The sequence below is a fragment of the Ceratotherium simum genome, chromosome 18 (assembly GCF_057802395.1).
Source record: "Ceratotherium simum simum isolate JZ-2026a chromosome 18, ASM5780239v1, whole genome shotgun sequence".
NCBI classification, from domain to species: Eukaryota; Metazoa; Chordata; class Mammalia; order Perissodactyla; family Rhinocerotidae; genus Ceratotherium; species Ceratotherium simum.
In genome coordinates, this window is record NC_141917.1 from 45,742,252 (window position 1) to 45,760,126 (window position 17,875).

The 17,875-nt window shown below is 37.7% G+C and overlaps 1 protein-coding gene across 2 annotated transcripts in view; it reads right to left on the reverse strand.

The window, feature by feature from the left end:
* Positions 1-17,875, reverse strand: part of PDE4D (phosphodiesterase 4D) — a 330,234-nt gene that overhangs the window by 259,142 nt on the left and 53,217 nt on the right. Inside the window, exon 1 of one of the 2 annotated variants that reach the window (XM_004422849.3) lies at positions 7,656-7,785. The exons of the other annotated variant lie outside the window; for it this stretch is intronic. Coding sequence (XP_004422906.1) covers positions 7,656-7,720 — 65 coding nt within the window. The 5' untranslated portion in view covers positions 7,721-7,785. Of the gene's footprint in view, positions 1-7,655; positions 7,786-17,875 lie in introns of those variants that run through there. 2 annotated transcript variants of the gene reach the window in all.

Consider the following 17,875-nt stretch of genomic DNA (forward strand, 5'->3'; position numbering starts at 1 on the left):
GCTTTACTGTGTAGGTTGTAAAACATCAGGACCATTTCCTGTAAGGAAGCTTTGGAAGCTGCAATCTACGCCTAGCTTCTAGTTTTCTAATTTCTCGTTCTTTCTCATGTGTAATAGAGAAATGGAAGGACTTGCCCTTGATTCCCTTTATCCTCTGGCCAAAGTTCTTAGGGCTGAGATGGCGGGGGGGGGGGGGGGGGGGGGGGGGGGGTCTTTTATATTCACGTCCATTAGTGGCAGCTTTTGCCCAGAAGGTGGCAGTGTGATTAAACAGGGTAGGGCGCTAGATAGTAGATGTCTGGTTCAAAATGGGCTGAAATTCTTCCGTGTTGGCCTCCCCTCTGATGCTCCCTTCTACTTCTCTAGCCACATTTCTTCACCTCTTCCCCACAAAATTTCCCTTATTTTTTTCTAACTTTCATTCTGAAGACTAGTTTAGCTTAGCTTCCCCAATCACATCCTCTCCCATCACCCAGGATGTTCCTAGGAGAGCCAATCCCCTTAGAAGGCTGAGGCTAGATAATAAATACCTATAACTTATATTTCCCCTGTTATGCTAGGAAACTGCATCCACAGGTTCTAGGATTCTCCCTAGTCTCTATTCTTTGAAGTATATCCTAGTTTAGGCAACACTTGACCACAAAGCAAGGCCATTTTAAGAGCTGAGACATATCAGAGGCACAGCCTCCCATCAGTTGTCTTTACATGGTTACACTTAATAGTACCTTTCCTAGGCTTACTGTCTTTGTGCCCCTGTGATACTCTAGCCCCTCCTGTAGATCCTAACCCCTGGAGAGATTTGGTGCATTGGTTAGAGTATACCTTACTTCTACTATCCATTTTCTAATATACCTTCAACGTCTGTTTTATCTCTTGAGAAGTTGGATAATTTCTGGAAGGGCTCCTATGAAAATCTATATTGGCTTTTAATTAAGACTATGCTTTCTTTGTGGTATTCCTCACCAACCTAGTTAATAGCTCCCAGGTCCCATTCTTGTTACCTTTATCCAGGCTTTAACAATCCTGTATGTTTAGTATTAGTATTATTCAGAATATTTATGCATATCTCTCAGGCATCTTTCCCTAAGGAAAATCTCCTCGAAGCCCTCAGTAACATTCTTCCTCTTCAGTTTCATCTGAGAATCTACTTTTCTCAATCTCGCTAGTGACAGCTGGGTGGATCCATGAGGACCAACCATTCCTTTACCCATGGTTACGTTCATGTCCTCATTCTTGCTGATTTAATAAAATTCACTGTATGATTAGAATGACTGATAGAGGGACTAATAAGGAGGCTATTCCTTTACCTCTGCCAAATGGCAAGTTTTAGTGTTGAGGCCAAAACCATGGTGTGCCCACAATCAACAGGGAAGAAAAGAGTAGAGTTGCAGGTAGGCTGTGTTGCTGTCTACATAACCACAGCCAATTTTATTAATGTGGAGCCTCTAGAGTGCAATGTCGCTGAGGAGAGTGTTGCAAGGGGCAATATTACCTATGAACTTTATTTACCAATGACGTGACAGAAAAAGCAGGTTGAGAACCCCATTTTGAAACACCCAAACTAAAGAAACATCTTTCTTCAGAAGAATTCAATGCCAATTCAGCATTTCTTTACCAACCGCCATGCTGAATTCCTGACACATCAGCTATGCATATATTTAATGAGCTATGATTTTCTCATCCAAAACAAGCCTAAAATAAATTTGTAAAAAAATAAGAAGATGCTAAATAAAATGAATGGATCTTAACTATCATAACTTTTCTGCAATTTCTCAGAAATGAGAATTGTCCCTTAACTCTAAAATCTTTCAAGGCAGAAGTATTTGAACTGTTGTCATTTGAACTTCCTAAGAAGTTTAATTACCAGCAAGTTTATCACAATCCACATAGGGATACAGAAAACATAAACGACTCTCCAGTGGTAGGGTAGCACCACAGAAAGTAGAATCATAAAGGATCTTAGTAGTTTATTAGCTTAGTAGTGTTCAAACAATATTCCTTGGAACCCTAGAGGTATTGCAAGAATAGGGATTGGGTTTCGGGTGGGGGTAAAGGAACAAACTCAGTGGTTATTTTATTGTTATATGTATGTCTATATATTTTTACCTATATATTTCATACATAGGCATATTTTAAAATTTTTATCTCTATATATCAAATATACACATAATTTTAAATCTTTCATATATACTCACATTTATATTAACATTTCATTTATAAGAAGTGTTCCATTGAAACATATGTTTGAAATTCACTGATCTAGCTCACCCCCTTTATTTTACAGGTGAGTAAATGTGGCTATAGAGGGACTAGGTGGCTTCTCCAGGGATACAAAACAAGTGAGATGTAGGGTGAACAAAGGGCTTTTTCAGGGAATCTTATTATTTACAACTTTAAAGAGTATACCTATCTGTGATCCATTCTGTGCTTTCCTAGTTACGTTTTAAACAATACTCAAGGTGTCTTAATCACTTCTCCTAAAAGCTGTGTATCTCTAGGTCTATTATATAACAGATGTGCTACAAACTTAGCTAATAGGGTCAAAAAAGTTTATCACATGGGCAAACACGAAAGTAGTCACTTACCTAAACCAAGTCACAGTGTACATTGGACAGGCAGAAAGTATGCAAATCCCATTTGTTTTCCCCTTTATGAAAGCTTCTAAGATAAAAAGTATAGGAAAGGAGACTTTGTACCTTTTTCAAAGCTGACTTAAAACAGTATGAAACTTCATACAAAGTCTGAGACAGTATTTGTTTCTAAACTGAAGTCTTACAGAGCTTGCAGAGAACAAAGTAAAACTTAACATTATTAAAAAGATGATCTATTCAAAACTGGGAGGTGCTGACCTTTTGCTCTTTACTTCTGTATAACAGGGAACAGATGACCTTATTTGCCACCAGTAGAGAATACACTGGCCTAAAGGCTATAACTACAAGAGTCTTTCAAACCGCCATTTTCAACACCCAACATCAGCCTGAAACTTCATAGGTTCTCATACCTCTGAAAAGACAACTTTCCATTTATTTCTTCAATCACCCACTATCTAACCAAATATTCGTGTGCATTTAGATATATTCACAAAATGGACAATTTTAGGGGGCCGGCCTGGTGGCATAGTGGTTAAGTTTGCAGGCTCCACCACAGCGGCCTCGGGTCCCTGGGTTTGGATCCCAGGCATGGACCACACACCGTTCATCAAGACATGCTGTGGCAGCGTCCTACATACAAAATAGAGGAAGACTGGCACAGGTGTTAGCTCAGGGCCAATCTTCCTCACCAAAAAAAAAAAAAAAAGAAAGAAAATGACTTAAAAAAATGGACAATTTTACAGTCATTAAAAACGGTAATTTTATAGATGGTAGAGGGAGGCAACATGGTGAAGTCAAAAGAGCACTGTCTTTGGAGCAGACAGGCTTGGGTTCCAATCCCAGCTTCACTGGCAGTTAAATGGCCCTACCCAAGTTACTGCATCTCTTAGGCTCATTCCCTCAACTGTAAAATGTGGATTAACCACTCCTTCAATATCACTATAAGAACTAAATAAGATACTGTATGTGAAATTCTCCACAGAGTTCTCATTCATAAAAGACACTTAATAAAATGAAAGCTAGAAGTATCATTATTAGAAAAGTAGAAAATGCTAACATAAATGAAGAGGCAGAGCACAGAAATAGTATTTACAACTGTTTAAATATGTAAGTTAAGTAAAAAATGAAAATAGTTGAGGGTGGGATAGTGGGGGTTATAAGTAATTTTCCCTCCAAAATGTTACATCTTTTTTTATTCTTAATTATAAAACTAGTAGTTTTAGTCTAATCAATGCTTTTCCCTGCGATCATGAGGCCAAAATAAGAATTCTCAGCCAGGCTGAATTTTTACAACCTTAGGAGGAGAAAGTTAATAGAACAAAGCAATCATTTATTGATCTGAACAGCACTGTTATTCTGAACATTCTATCTGCTCAGTATTGAGCAGGGTCCATATTTTGGACCCTGAGCAAACTGTTCTTTATCAGATACATAGATATGTATGCATATAAATACAAGATTGATAATGCACATGGAAGTTATATTTTTAATATATTTAAACTTTCATATATAATACTTGAAGAAATTCATACAATATAGAAGTACAGTAACAAGAAGAAAGTCTCCTCTACCTCCATTCCCGCCATTTTACCCTAAAAAGTACCACTGCCAAAGGCTTGAAACAGAGCCTTCCAGACTTTTTTTCTATGTCTGTAATCCTAAGTATAATTTTTACATATTTAATAATCTGTTCCAAAATTTACTTTATAAAAAATCCACAGTTATATTTTAGACAGTAGCATCTCTTTTTTCTCAAGATTACAAATGAACAATCTTAAATACAACAAGTATATGCCAAATAGTGAATGTCTGACAGCAGAAAAGAATAAAGTCCAGTTTTATTGACCAAAATTCTCTTTATATCTATATTTGGAAGGCTAATTATTTTTTACTTAAACTAAACTGTATTACACAAGTCTTAGATTAATGAGAAGTATCCCTGGGATATGTCTGTAAATAGTAAAATGCTATAATATTATTATAATATATAATTGCTGACTAAATCTGAATTTAAGATATGTAAATTCAAATATTTATGGAAATGTAACTGCCTCATCATTTTCTTATACAGAATTTAAAGGTAGGATAGTCTTACTGAAATGATCGAAATAGAAAGGCAAATGATGCCCCAATCAATGAGTTTGCTAATTTTATTAACTTGATGAGCATAATAAAATGCATACGTTAAGTATTTCCCAATTTTACGCAGATTTTTAAAGGACTGCAAAAGGATAAACACCATTGTCACGTTCTGCTAGAACCTGGCACAGAGTAAGTACTCAAGAAATACCTGCTGAATAAATAAAAGCAACCTAGTATATATCCTTATTATATATTACTTTAAATTTGTGACACCTATATTACAAAGAAGCAGATTAATTTCAAGATCATTTTTACTCCATTTTTGTGAAATTCATAAAATTTTAGCTATAAGTAAGGCTTGTCTTTTAGGTAGATGTATTAAGAGAAGGGTGTACAATATTATTAAGAATTTGACAGGAAATGCCTTTTTACAATGTGAATATCCTATAGCGATTTCATCAGGGCCATAAACAAGCTAGCATGCATTGCTCTTTATGTTACTGAGAGGAGAGAAACAGGGAAAAGTAGAGGAAAAGTAATCTAAAGCACTGGATTCCTGCAGAAGGCAGTCAGCAAACTTCCAAAGGCAGCGTTTGGTTTGGAGGCATCCGAGGAGAAAATAGACAGTTTTAGAGAAAGTAGGTCATGGAACAGAAAATAGATTTCCATAAGCAGAATTAAGATGGTAAAGCCAAAAGACGTGTCCCCAAGAACAATGTCTTAAGGGCAGAATAAAATAAAATCATCTGAAAAAGGGATAAATGGCAAATCAGCAGGTCTCTCTCAGGGAAGTCAACTGGTAAGAGGATGAAGTAGGGCTTTGGCTTTTGAAAAGGAATGGGGGTGGGGGTGGGGATTGGGAAGTCAGAACAGAAAAGCTAGTGAGAAGACATTGTCCAGCAGAGCTCTCTGGGGCCTGTATGTGCATAGGCCCAGGGAGAGAAAGGGCTGCTTTTTTTAATAATAAAGTAAATATAAATATGCGTATGTGTGTGTGTACACACATAAACATGTATATTTCCTCTATTAAACCCAATCTATAATCTACATAGGTTCTCCCATATAGAAATACAAATAAATAAATTTGTGTGTATATTATTTGAATGATAAAAGGGATAACAAAATGGTTAAACTGTAATTACAGCAATTACAACCTCAGGTCAAATGATTTAGAGGCAGCAGTGATATACCCAAGCAGTTATATTATTAATAAGTCAGATGTAAGGTTAATAACTGGAGAGGTTTCATGGTGTGCAGTTAAATCTAGGAACCATTAGCATAAAGAGAGATATTTATTTCTTACATAAAAACCAGTCTGACCCCAAAATTATGCAAAATATTTAAAATTAAATGGAACAATATACATATTCACAAATCAATATTTTTAAAAATATATATTGAATTGTGGCCCTATTTATTTATGAAAATACCTTATAGAATTTAGATAATAAAATAGTTGTGGATAAAAACAGACTATGACAACCTCAGAGGAGTAAAGGATGTCAGCGTTACTAGTCTCCTGAAATAAACTGATTATTGCCAAGTGAACCCTGAATTTGGAAATAAGTCTACTGACAGTTTAGGCAAAAAGGGAAAGAGGTTGGTTAAATACTATTTGTTCAAGTATCAGGTCCTGTTTTCACATAGGCTGGACAGAAATCACAAATGAATAAAATTTACTTACTTTATAAATTCGGATTACCCATTTATATTAGAGATTTATGTTAGCTATGGTAATTAATAAAAGGATTCTAAGTATTCCCCAGTATTTATTGTTTCGCATAAAAGAACTGTACAAATTTATTTGCACATGCAAACTTCTCTTTAAATAAACTCAAAAAGGAATTTATTGCATGTATTCTTTTATAAGGAATCACAAGTGACAGACAAAATCTGCATTTATAGTTCATTAAAACTCACAGAAATATTACTAAAGGGATAATTCTTTATTGTAGTCCACTATAAAACACTAGTATAATAACAGCAAATGATAACCCAACCACATGAATGTGGGCTGAATTCCTTATGTAAATAATATGAGTATTTATATTTGTGCTTACCTGCTTATATAATAATACATAATACATTTTGCCTGCCTGCTTCCACCCTATCCCCAACCACTTGCCCTCAATCATCGCTTTTATTTTCCCTATCTGAAGCATCATTATGTCCATTTCAAAGAGGTAAGCTTAGTCATTTAATTACAATCAATCACTAACATAAAATAAAATTAACCTCTGAAACAGCCATGAGTATTTTGTAAATAGCTATTTTAGACATAAAAGTTACTTTATCGGGAAAATATTCCTTAAGGGCCATATGCTTATGAGCATGTCACATCAATATTGGGGAAACAGGAGAATGAAATATTAGAATAAATAGAAATTAACATACTTTTGATGAGGGTGAAACACTAAAATGACCAAAAACGTAATTACCAGGGAACATTATGGACAAAATAAAACAGAGGAGATGACTGAATGATAAGCAACTTGATAATACATTTAGCCACATAGTTAAATTCAAGTTGGTCATACGATTAAAATAGATAGCATTATAAATTTCTCTAACATATCTGTGCTAAAAGCCCAAGTATTACTTCTAAAGACAATGGCAAAAAGTGTCAACTACCAGCCTGCTTGCAGCAGCCAAAATGAGAAAACAAGCAACCAAATCAGACAGTGAAAAATGACAAGTTTTCATTTTCTCAACTCCCAACACATCTGCAAGTTTCTTTCCTCCTCCAAAAACTGTCACCAGATGAATCGCTCTAGTCCACATGGAGTTAAAAAAAAGTGTGAGCACCCCTGTTTTTAGAGCGGATAAAGTAGAGAACAAAAGTGTCACCAACACTGCGCTCTTTCTTACAAAGCCTTAACATCACACCTAACTCAGGAACCTCGGCAGCAATTCTAAATACTCAAGTATTACGTCAATCTTAAAAGGAAAGAAGGGGAGAAGCATGAGAGAAAAGCACGTTACCAAGCTGTCTCTGTCGTCCTCAGGGAACTTGTAGACCGGGATCTTGGCTTCACAATAATGCTCATTTTGGGGGAAAAAAAGGAAAAAGTCTTCAAGTATTCTAATTAATACATTTCAGCTGTCTTTCCACAAAGACGGTTTTAAATATATTCCATTTCCAAGGGAGGCTGCTTGAAGAAATCCAAATTTCCCCGAGTCCAACTCCAGCTCAGCTCCCAGTCCAGAATATAGGGAAGCTTCTAAAACACAGGAGCTCTTTTCTCTTTCATCCTGAATTTACTCCAGCACCACTATGCTGTTAGGAAGTGACAGTTTCTTCTCTGTTTTGCATTGCCAAGGGAGGAACTGAATTTTAAATCTATTCTTCATCTGGTCACAAGGGAAACCAACACAGTGGAAATGCCATTTGATCTCGTCTTTTTTGCAATTCCATAATAACAAGTTTAGAGGTTTCCAACACAAAAAGTACTCAGGTAGAGAGAAAGGAAAAGAAAATGACCGCGAGGTGCTGTAACACCGGAGAGCTGTCAGGGAAGTTCCATTTCAGGGCAACCACAGGAAAACACTTCTCCAGGGAGCCAAGAAGTCAGCGAGGGAACAAAGCTCTCCACACTTCAGTTAGATCCACTGTTTTACCTGTGAATGTAATTTCCGTTGTGTCTTCTGCTGAGGATCTGACTCCCAGCCTTTGTGAATGAGAACTATCATTCAATCTTGCCAGGCAGAAACTATTCCTCAAGGGCTGTGTGACGTCTGTAGGAAGGCAGTTCAAAACATCGCAGGGAAGTGAGAGGGGGAAAAAAAAAAACTCAGCGCCCAGCCGGGCCATCAATTGCTGCAAGTTACAAAGCTTGGGGGCAGACCAGCTGCTGAGACCAGGACTGTAAACCAGCGAGCAAACAGAGGAGGCAGAAGACTTCTCGAAACTTACAAAACCATTTCCTCCTCTGGGAAATGAGTTGTCTGTGTTATTCAGGGTAAAATTCCCTGAGCACCTTTATAAGGAACACACCCCTTTGCCAATGAGTTGTTTGTTTACCCCTCTCCAAAAAAAAAAAAAAAAAAAAAAAAAAAAAAAAAAGTCATTTTCTCAAAGTCCGGCACTGAAAACTAAAATTTCTTGTCAGGCGCAAAGCTGAGAGGACTTGAGGACTTAGCAGCTGTTCATTTTGAGTGTATTTAATGAAATTCATGCTTTGTGGTTGGCTGTAGAGACGCAAACTGCCTCTCAAAAATTCAGTAGACAGTAGCAGGCATCATTGCATCAGGTCACGCTGGAATGTTTAAACTGAAGAATCTAATGTATTATTGCTGGACAAGTGGCTACACGTACCGAGGATGTTCCCTTGCACAATGATTTCTAAACCTTATTTCTTTTTGAAAATCATATGCAAATTTCATTGATTTCTATATACAAAGAGTCTGGGTTTGCTAATTCTTACCAGCTCTTTACTAAGGAATGAAACTCATATCATATCATCTTAACATCTCTTATTATTGTGAAGACCAATCCTTGCCCCACCTCCTACATCTGAGATAAAAATTGTTCTATTATAATAGACATAATCTAAGCTGATTCAAATTGCTCCTAAGAGAAGGAACATTTGACCACAGAGAATGTATATTCCTCTGCGTGTGCCAACTTCAGTAATTTTGGATGTGAATTATCAAGTGAAAAGAATTTAAGCATTCTGATTTCTTAAATGACATTAGTTAGTACGTTGGTTCTCTAGTCTGACGTGAACTTGGTATTTATTTAGCATTTGCAGGCAGGATGTTGGAGTGCAATTGTGACCCACCCAAAGGACTTGGAAAATTAATGTAGTAAGGCACCCCGCCAGAGGATCTGGCTGCGTATTACAGCAAGCCCTTCAACTCCTCCCCTGGTCACGCTTCAAGGTGCATTCGTGATTTAGTCTCCTCTCAGTGACCCCCAGGCCTCTTAAAGAAAATGCCAATAAACTGCTTTCCATATAATTATGTTGTTAAGCTTTTCAGTTTTCCTATGACAGCTCAGGGACATTCACGCATTCTTAGCTCTGTCCCATGTTTAGTGTGTTGCTGGCACTTTAAGGCAAGTTAACCAATCATCTATTTTTAGAGATTCAAAAGAAGGTTTGTGAGACTACTCATTTTTGGGGGGGAAGGGGCTTATGTGAAGAAGGTGAGCTTTTTTCTCCTTGGAATTTTAACATGGAAAAAGGAACACAAAAACAAACTGAATAAAAGTAAGCAACTACTATTATTTATTTGAAGCACTGTTCTCTTCCTCATAAGGTCTGTCAAATATCTTCTGGTTGCCATTTCGAGGAAGAAACTGACAACAGAACGTACGTCTGAATGTCATGTGTTAAACTCTCCTGAAATAATCAGCCCCGTGTTCTACCAACCTCCAGAAGGCCCTCTGTCTCAGTGACATTACTAAGCTTACTGCCACTCCCTTTGCTGTCACATACACACAAGGGGCTAGTGCTGCCCCCCATACTGTTCCTCACTTACTTGCTCAATGTTCCAAGTATTCCAAGAATCTCTCTCTGAAAATCGTAACCCACACATTGGTTATCTCCTAAACACTGCGTAACAGTCCCATAACTATCATACCTGTCCCCAAAGAAAACAAGTTTAAGTGGGTGATCTGATAACATACGCAACTAACCAGAATACTCAAAGCTTCTTGGACTGGTACCTCAAGGTCGCCATCACACAGAAAGAAAGATGCACAATAGTATCAAGCCACTGAGATTTAAAATTTTAATTTTGCTTCTACCCCTAATATTTAAGGTAGTGACAAAAATTTAAAAAAACTCAAATAGTATTTGTTCAATATTACAGCGTTTTCTCCATTCTAAGGCAATTTTTCACATGAACATTTCTGAAATAATGTTTTGTAATCTGCGTGTCGCAAATTTTTTCCTCTGAAAAGCTTCTCAGAATGAGCAGATATGGTACAGACCTCCAAATTCCTGTTAATGCACAAGTCCATGATGGTGCACAGGCTGACAAAGACGCCTGAATCTAGGGAGGCTGGACTTCAGAAACCACATGGCCCTTGTCTGTAGGACTTTGGAGAACACGCATTTGATCCAGAAGCTGCTATTATTTCTAGCATTCCCCTGATGAACTGGATTGTATAATGTTCTACAGACAACTATTTGACCATTGTCACCACAACATTTCAATGGACTGTACCACAGATGTATAAGTTCATTGGGTCATCTATCTGTATATATTTTATTGAATCCAACCACCATGTAGTAGTATGATATTTCCTATACTTCAGTCATTTGGACGCAACTTCCATGAGTTTTCCCATATTGGCATACCATCTGTACCACTACTTCCTTGATATTTTTCTCCATTGACAATTTTTAACTTAAATAACATAAATTTTAAAAATTACTTTATATTTATTTGGTAAATGAGTTTAATATGCTGGTTACATTTTTCCCCCAGATACGAGTATTAATAGGAAAAAAAGAGGCCAAATACCACCTAAAATCTCTCCCATACCACTAATGGTGTCCATGATGCAGTATACGAGCACTCATGTGGACAGCATCAACTGCATACAGGTAGATTGGGTGCACCCTAAAACGTGATTTCCCCTTCTCTTATCATTCAATGGTGAGCATGACTTAGAAGACTAGTGACATGTATCAAGAACCAAGAATTAACCATGAAATGGTAACTGAAACCAATTGAATGAGGCGTTAAGGAATGATTTTACTATCCATCCAAGTTTTCTCAGATATTATTGTTTTGAAATACTTGGCCCACTTTCAAATCTTCTGTCCTCTGAGTAAACTCTTATTTTCAGATAACAATAGATAGTCTACACTTTTCAATTTGTCATGAGCAGATTTTTGGGAACCGTGTTATAAACTAATGGAATATTCAGACCTGTCAAATATGCTACATTCAGGACTGCAGATAAACCAAATAATGTTTTAGGTAAAATGACCATGGAGCTGCAGTTTTTTTAGTTTCTTAGTATTCTACATTGTACTCTAACATTTATAAGAACAAGTCACTTTGAACTCCTGTAGCATTTCCTCATTAGTGAGGAATAAGGTGGTATTTTCCTTATCTGGAAGGGAATTTCAAGCAGATTTCCAGCAGTTTCTCTTATCTTGTTACACTCTCTAGGTACACAATTGGATTTGAGGACTTTCCTTTAGGCATGAACCTCCTTGGAGCTAAATTCCTTAATTCCCGAGGAAAAGCTCAGAGTATTATATTTTGAAAGCTTCTAACCTTCAGGTTTCCTACCTTTTTGTAAAATGTCTGGTTAGAATAATAATCATCATGATTTTGATGTAGTCCCACTTGTCAATTTTGCATCTGTTGCCTGTGCTTTTGATGTCACATCCAAAACATCATTGCCAAGACCAATGTCAAACAGCTTTTCTCAATTTTCTTCTAGGAGTTTTATGGTTTCAGGTCTTATAAGTCTTTAATCTATTCTGAGTTAATTTTTATGAGGGGTATAAGACAGGGGTCCAGTTTCATTCTTTTGCATGCGGCTGTCCAGTTTTCCCAACACCATTTATTGAAGAGACTGGCCTTTCCCCCTTGTAGATTCTTGGTTCCTTTGTCATATATTAATTGAGCATATATGTGTAGATTTATTTCTGGGCTCTCTATTCTGTTCCACTGATCTATGGGTCTGTTTTGATGTCAGTACCACACTGTTTTGAATAGTATAGCTTTGTAATATAGTTTGAAATCAGAAAATGTGATGCCTCCAGCTTTGTCCTTCTTTCTCAAGATTGCTTTGGCTATTTGGGGTGTTTTGTGGTTCCATGTGAATTTTAGGAATGCCTTTTTTATTTATATGAAAAATGCCATTGGAATTTTGATTGATATCGCATTGAATCTTTACATCAAACTAAAAAGCTTCTGCACAGCAAAGAAAACCATCAACAAAATTCTTTTGGGTTCTGCACCCAATTCCAACACGTGGGGAGGGGCTTCCCCACATCAAGAAGCAGTTCTTGGACACCAGCAGGGTGTCCAAGAATTCAAATTCAACTAAATTCTGACACTGTCTACCCAGAGATAGTGTCGGTGTCAGATTCCACAGGTTAAGTGTTCAGTCCCACAAGACTGCTCCCCTCCCCCTCCCCTTCCCTCCCCCTCTCCTTCCCCTGCCCCCTTCAGATGCCAGTTGCAAGCCCAGGTTGTTACCTATGCTTCTGACTATAAATCAGAGGTTCCCACGACCCACTTCTTGGGTTAGATGAATTTGTTAGAGCGGCTCACAAAACTTAGAAAATCCATTTACTCACTAGATTACCAGTTTATTATAAAAGGATATAACTCAGGAACAGGCAGAAGGAAAAGATGCATAGGGCAAGGTACGGGGAAAGGGCACAGAGCTTCCATGCTCTCTCCCGGTACACCACTCTCCCCCTATCTCCACATGTTCATATTCTTGAGAATTGTTTTTAAGCCATCCATCCATCCTCTTCAGCTGGACAGTGGCAATGAATGAATACCCATTAAAACGGTGTGTGTGTGCATTACTGGTTTAACGATGGACATATTTAACAACCAGCAAATTTCAGATTTTCAAGATATCCAGGATTAAACAATCCAAGTTCGCTGTCCTTTCTTCTAATTTTTAGGCTCGTAAACACTATGATGAGGGTATATGTGACAACATCACAAGTCTGTTAGCCATAAAATGTGATAAGTTCTTTAGCCATACTCATAACATGGGTAATGATGGTTTGTTTTTACCTACACAACAGATGGCCTTTCAATTGCCTCATTAGGTAATACTGGCTAACAAATGATCATTTATAAGGGTAACAATATGTGACACCTCTGATAATGTAGAGATTTCAACGTGTCAACAAATTACGTGTTCTATTAAAAGGTACAGAAAACTAATTTTTAAAACTAGAATCAACATTTCTGCATGGGGTCAGTAACGTCGACAGGAAATGCATTTTGTAATTGACTTTCAGAACTTTGCACTAGTTCAAAATATTGGATTTCAGAAAGAAACACTGTGGGGTTCAAATGAATTATATTTTTAATTCAAAATTTCACAAGTGCTGTTGTACTTCCTTTGTATTCTATCCCCCTTTTTCTCTCTCTCTCACCCTTCACACCCCTCTTTCTTCTCAATTTAAACGCATCTTTGCAAACTTTACCTCATTTTTAATGAAATATTTAAATGTTATTAAAGAAATGCATGCAAACAGTTCATCGAACAGCAATGACAGTAGGATCCTTAAACTGCTGCATTGATCTCTGACCTCAGTTCACACATGAGAGCAATCCCTAGAAAGAGGATGGGCAGCTCTGTGTGCATGGGTGGGGCTTGTGCACTGGGAGCCTCACTGTAGTGTGATCAGGTGCCCAGCAGGCATTTTATTTGGCCACCCTGAATGTCACTGTTCATAAGATGTTTTCCTCTGGGGTAGTTTGATTTTTCTAGAGACGTAAGTAAATCTGCCTGCTCGTGTTCTGGTGTGGGCAGAAGGGAGCTGGAAATCTTACTGATCAGTTTGTAGATGGTCATTTAAGCCTCCTGTTTGCACAGCTATTCCTCCACCTCTCCTCTGCCTATTATCCCAGAATCTCTGTCTTCCATGGGGAGGACTGTGGGGTACACTGACTATACTGAACAGGGTGAGGGCTTGTAGGTAAGTGTACATTATATACACTTTATACACTCCCTATTTTCAGAAGCCACTCATCTTCCACGGTAATTTCTGGGTTACTGGGGGCAGCTCAGCTTACTTCTCTGTATTCAACTGAATAAAGTATTCAACCTTTATTCAGTTAAGTCATTGACCATTTCTCCACTCACTTCTATCTTGATGCATCATGGCTTAGAATTACAGATATCTCCTAGTTTTCTCAAAGACGGAATGTACCTTTTTGTTTCTTGTACCAATTACTGATCTGGGTGATGTTTTTAGAGAAAAATGGGGTAGAAAGGTCTTCTATCCACCATTTTAAAGCTAGAAATATAAATTTTACTTTAAAATAAAGGAATTGGCTATGTCTATCAAAATCCAAGTATTTAAAAATTCTCTCTATCAAATTCTCTTTATCAAATATTCATCAAATATTTTGACCCTCTATAAAGTATTGATTGCTATTAGATAGACACAGACAAAGTCAAGAGCAAAAGTATCTGCCCTGACCACTAACTGGTGTATTTTCTTTTAAATCATCCCTTTAACTGTTATTTTGTTTAAATATATACAAATGTTATCAGCACATATCCAGATTAGTCATATTATAACTTTAGCTCTGATTTCAGATTCGTCATAGCCCCCTACGTTTAATCAAGTGGTTCCTGACTTTACGTATCTCAAGGGATAAAGTAATATTCTAAAATTAAATTATATTCATGAAAATAATTTTCAAAAGTTTTTTGAAAGAAATAAAACAACTGGAAAAATCACATTGCCAAATGAATCCCTGTTTCTAATATTGTGAGAGGAGTTGAGGTTTTCATTAAAATAGGATTTGGAAAATAATCTGTCAGAAATAAATGCACACAGAATGTGCTTTAAGGATAATTTGTGTGTGTGTGTGTGTGTGTGTGTGTGTGTGTGTGAAGAAGATCAGCCCTGAGCTGATCTTTGCTGAGGAAGATTGGCGCTGGGCTAACATCCAGGCCTACCTTCCTCTACCTTATATGGGACACCGCCACAGCATGGCTTGACAAGCAGTGCATCAGTGAGCACCCGGGATGCGAACCTGCGAACCCTGGGCCGCCGAAGCGGAGCATGCGCTCTTAACCCCTTGCACCACCAGGCTGGCCCCAAGGATAATTTAATACCTGATGCAATAGACAACGAAGAAAATTGGTTTATTAGAAAGAAACTTTCATGGGGCTCCTTTAATTTACATTTGTTTCATAACATTTTTCCATGCTTATGTTAAAAGCAGTGGTAAAATAATCCCAGCAACTCAAGTAATTTCCCCTTGACCATACATTACAAGTGAGTTCTAGTTAATGTCAAAGGGCTGCTCTTTGAGACAATACCTGTTAATTAGGGAGGAGATACAGGATCAGGCTAAAAAGTGGCTTCCAGGGTCAGACTGCCTGGGTGCAAATTCAAGCTCCACTAATGACTACTTGTATGATTTTGAACAAGTTACTTAACCTTCTCTAAGCCTCAGTTTCCTCAGCTATAAAATGGAGACAAAACAATTTTGTGAGGATTAAATGAGAGATGTAAAACATGGTGAAGTGTTTGGTATGTAGTAAGGACTCAATAAATAATACTATTAAAAATAAGTTTTAAAAAAGAATTTAATGAATAGGGAGGAAAGCAGCTTTAAAACTTAAAAGTATATGTTGCTATTATAATACTTTGACTTAAAATAATTGTTTTGTGTTTTCATCTTAGTTTTGACCCTGTTCCCATGGCTCCCTTTACATAATAGATTGTAAATAGTTTTCTTGCCTCATGTCTTACACATCTAAGGTTTATTCTCTGTATTGTCTTTGGGTTATCTTTCAAAGACACAAACCTTAAAACATTAAATTTCCTGCTTAAAAACTTTCAATAGCTTCCAATTCTTTACAGAATCTATTACAGCCTTCTGTGTGTGTTAAATAAAAACTTCCACCATTTGGACGCAATCTGTCATTCAGCCTTGCCCTTGATGACTAATTTTTCTTACCCTGTAATGGCAGCCACAATTGTACATGCCTTGCCCCAAATCTGCCCGGGCTGTTTCCCCTGCCTGGTGCATCTTCAACTTCTTCCCCATTCTCTGCAAGCAAACATCTGACTCACCCTTCAAGATCTAACACAAGCAGCAGTAAAGGCCAACTAACTCCAAGACAAACTCAGGAGTTCAGTCTCCTTGGCTTCATTCAATCTGCGAACATCTTGGGTTAATTTTTATTATTATTATTAATTTATTGGTCTTTTACAATGTATGTCAGCACACAATGGAAATTATAAGGACATCAGAGTTCCATAGCCACTGTTCAGACACTGATATTGACTGTGTGACCTTCGAAAACAATTTAATCTCCTTTAGGTTCAACATCTTCTTCTATAAAATGGGACAATATACACACCTATCTTCCTCCTGGGGTTGTAGTGGGATGAAGTGAGAAACCATGTTGCCCCATCTGCAATCCCACGGTATCACCATCAGATCTTTGCCCATGCTTCTCTGGCAGTGTTATCCTCTTTCCCTTTTACCACTCTTTTTTTGCCAGGAATTATCTCAGGGGTCAGTTCCCTTAGTCCCACTCCTTTTCAGTCTGAATTAGGTGCCCAGGGCTAAGCAAACTTCTAGATTCCCATGCTAATTCCAACCAGAGTGCTTCAGAACACCATGGCGTGATCCCCTCCTCATTTGGCTAAGGGGAAGAGATTGTGGCTCCCCATCTTTATATTCCCAGTGTCCAGCCCTGAGCAGACACTTGGGCCTCCACAATGCTGTGAGTTCCTTGAAAACAGGGAATGGGTCTATTCATCCTCGTATTCACAGTACCTAGTACCATATCTGGCTCACAGGGTGTTTGCTTAACAACAGAATAAATCCGTGGTCTACAGTGGTAGATAAGCCTTTCACAAATTTTCTTCCTGTGCCCTTTTGTGGCGTTTGCTTCATGGTTGGAATCAGATTTCAAAAATTGAGTCTTGCCTGTCTTCTTTTCCATAAGCCTCCATCCCTGAAAGCTACTTTTGATACCTTCTTTGCTAAAAGAAAGTTCCTATATATCCTTATAATAAAAATTTTCTCTCAAAGAAAAAGGAACTGGTTGGGGTAAGAAATACACTGGGAGAAGTCTTAGGCGGCACTGAGCTGACCCCAGCATCATTGTTAAGGAGGGAAGGATTCCTTCCTAAGTATTTAGCAGAAACAGCCTTTATCTGGAGAAGCTATTATGTAATGTGGTAGTCGACCTAGATAGAGTTATCTGAATTCTGATAGGGACCTTGTGGAAGCTCAATTCAAAGGAATGACTTTCCCAGGAAGAGTTTCCCCACATCTTGGCAGGACAATGGGAGGGTGCTTGGGGCACCCCATAAAATCTGCCAAAGTCAGTCACCCTTCGGCCTATGAATGTGAGGGCTGTCCCTCTGGAGGAGAAGGCTACTTCTGGCCAATACTCTAAGAACTGTTTTACGTGTATTAGCACATTTACTTCTATACCAAGAACATGAAGATTTTAAATACCCATTTATCAGATAAGGGACCTGAAGTACAAAGAATGCTTCCCC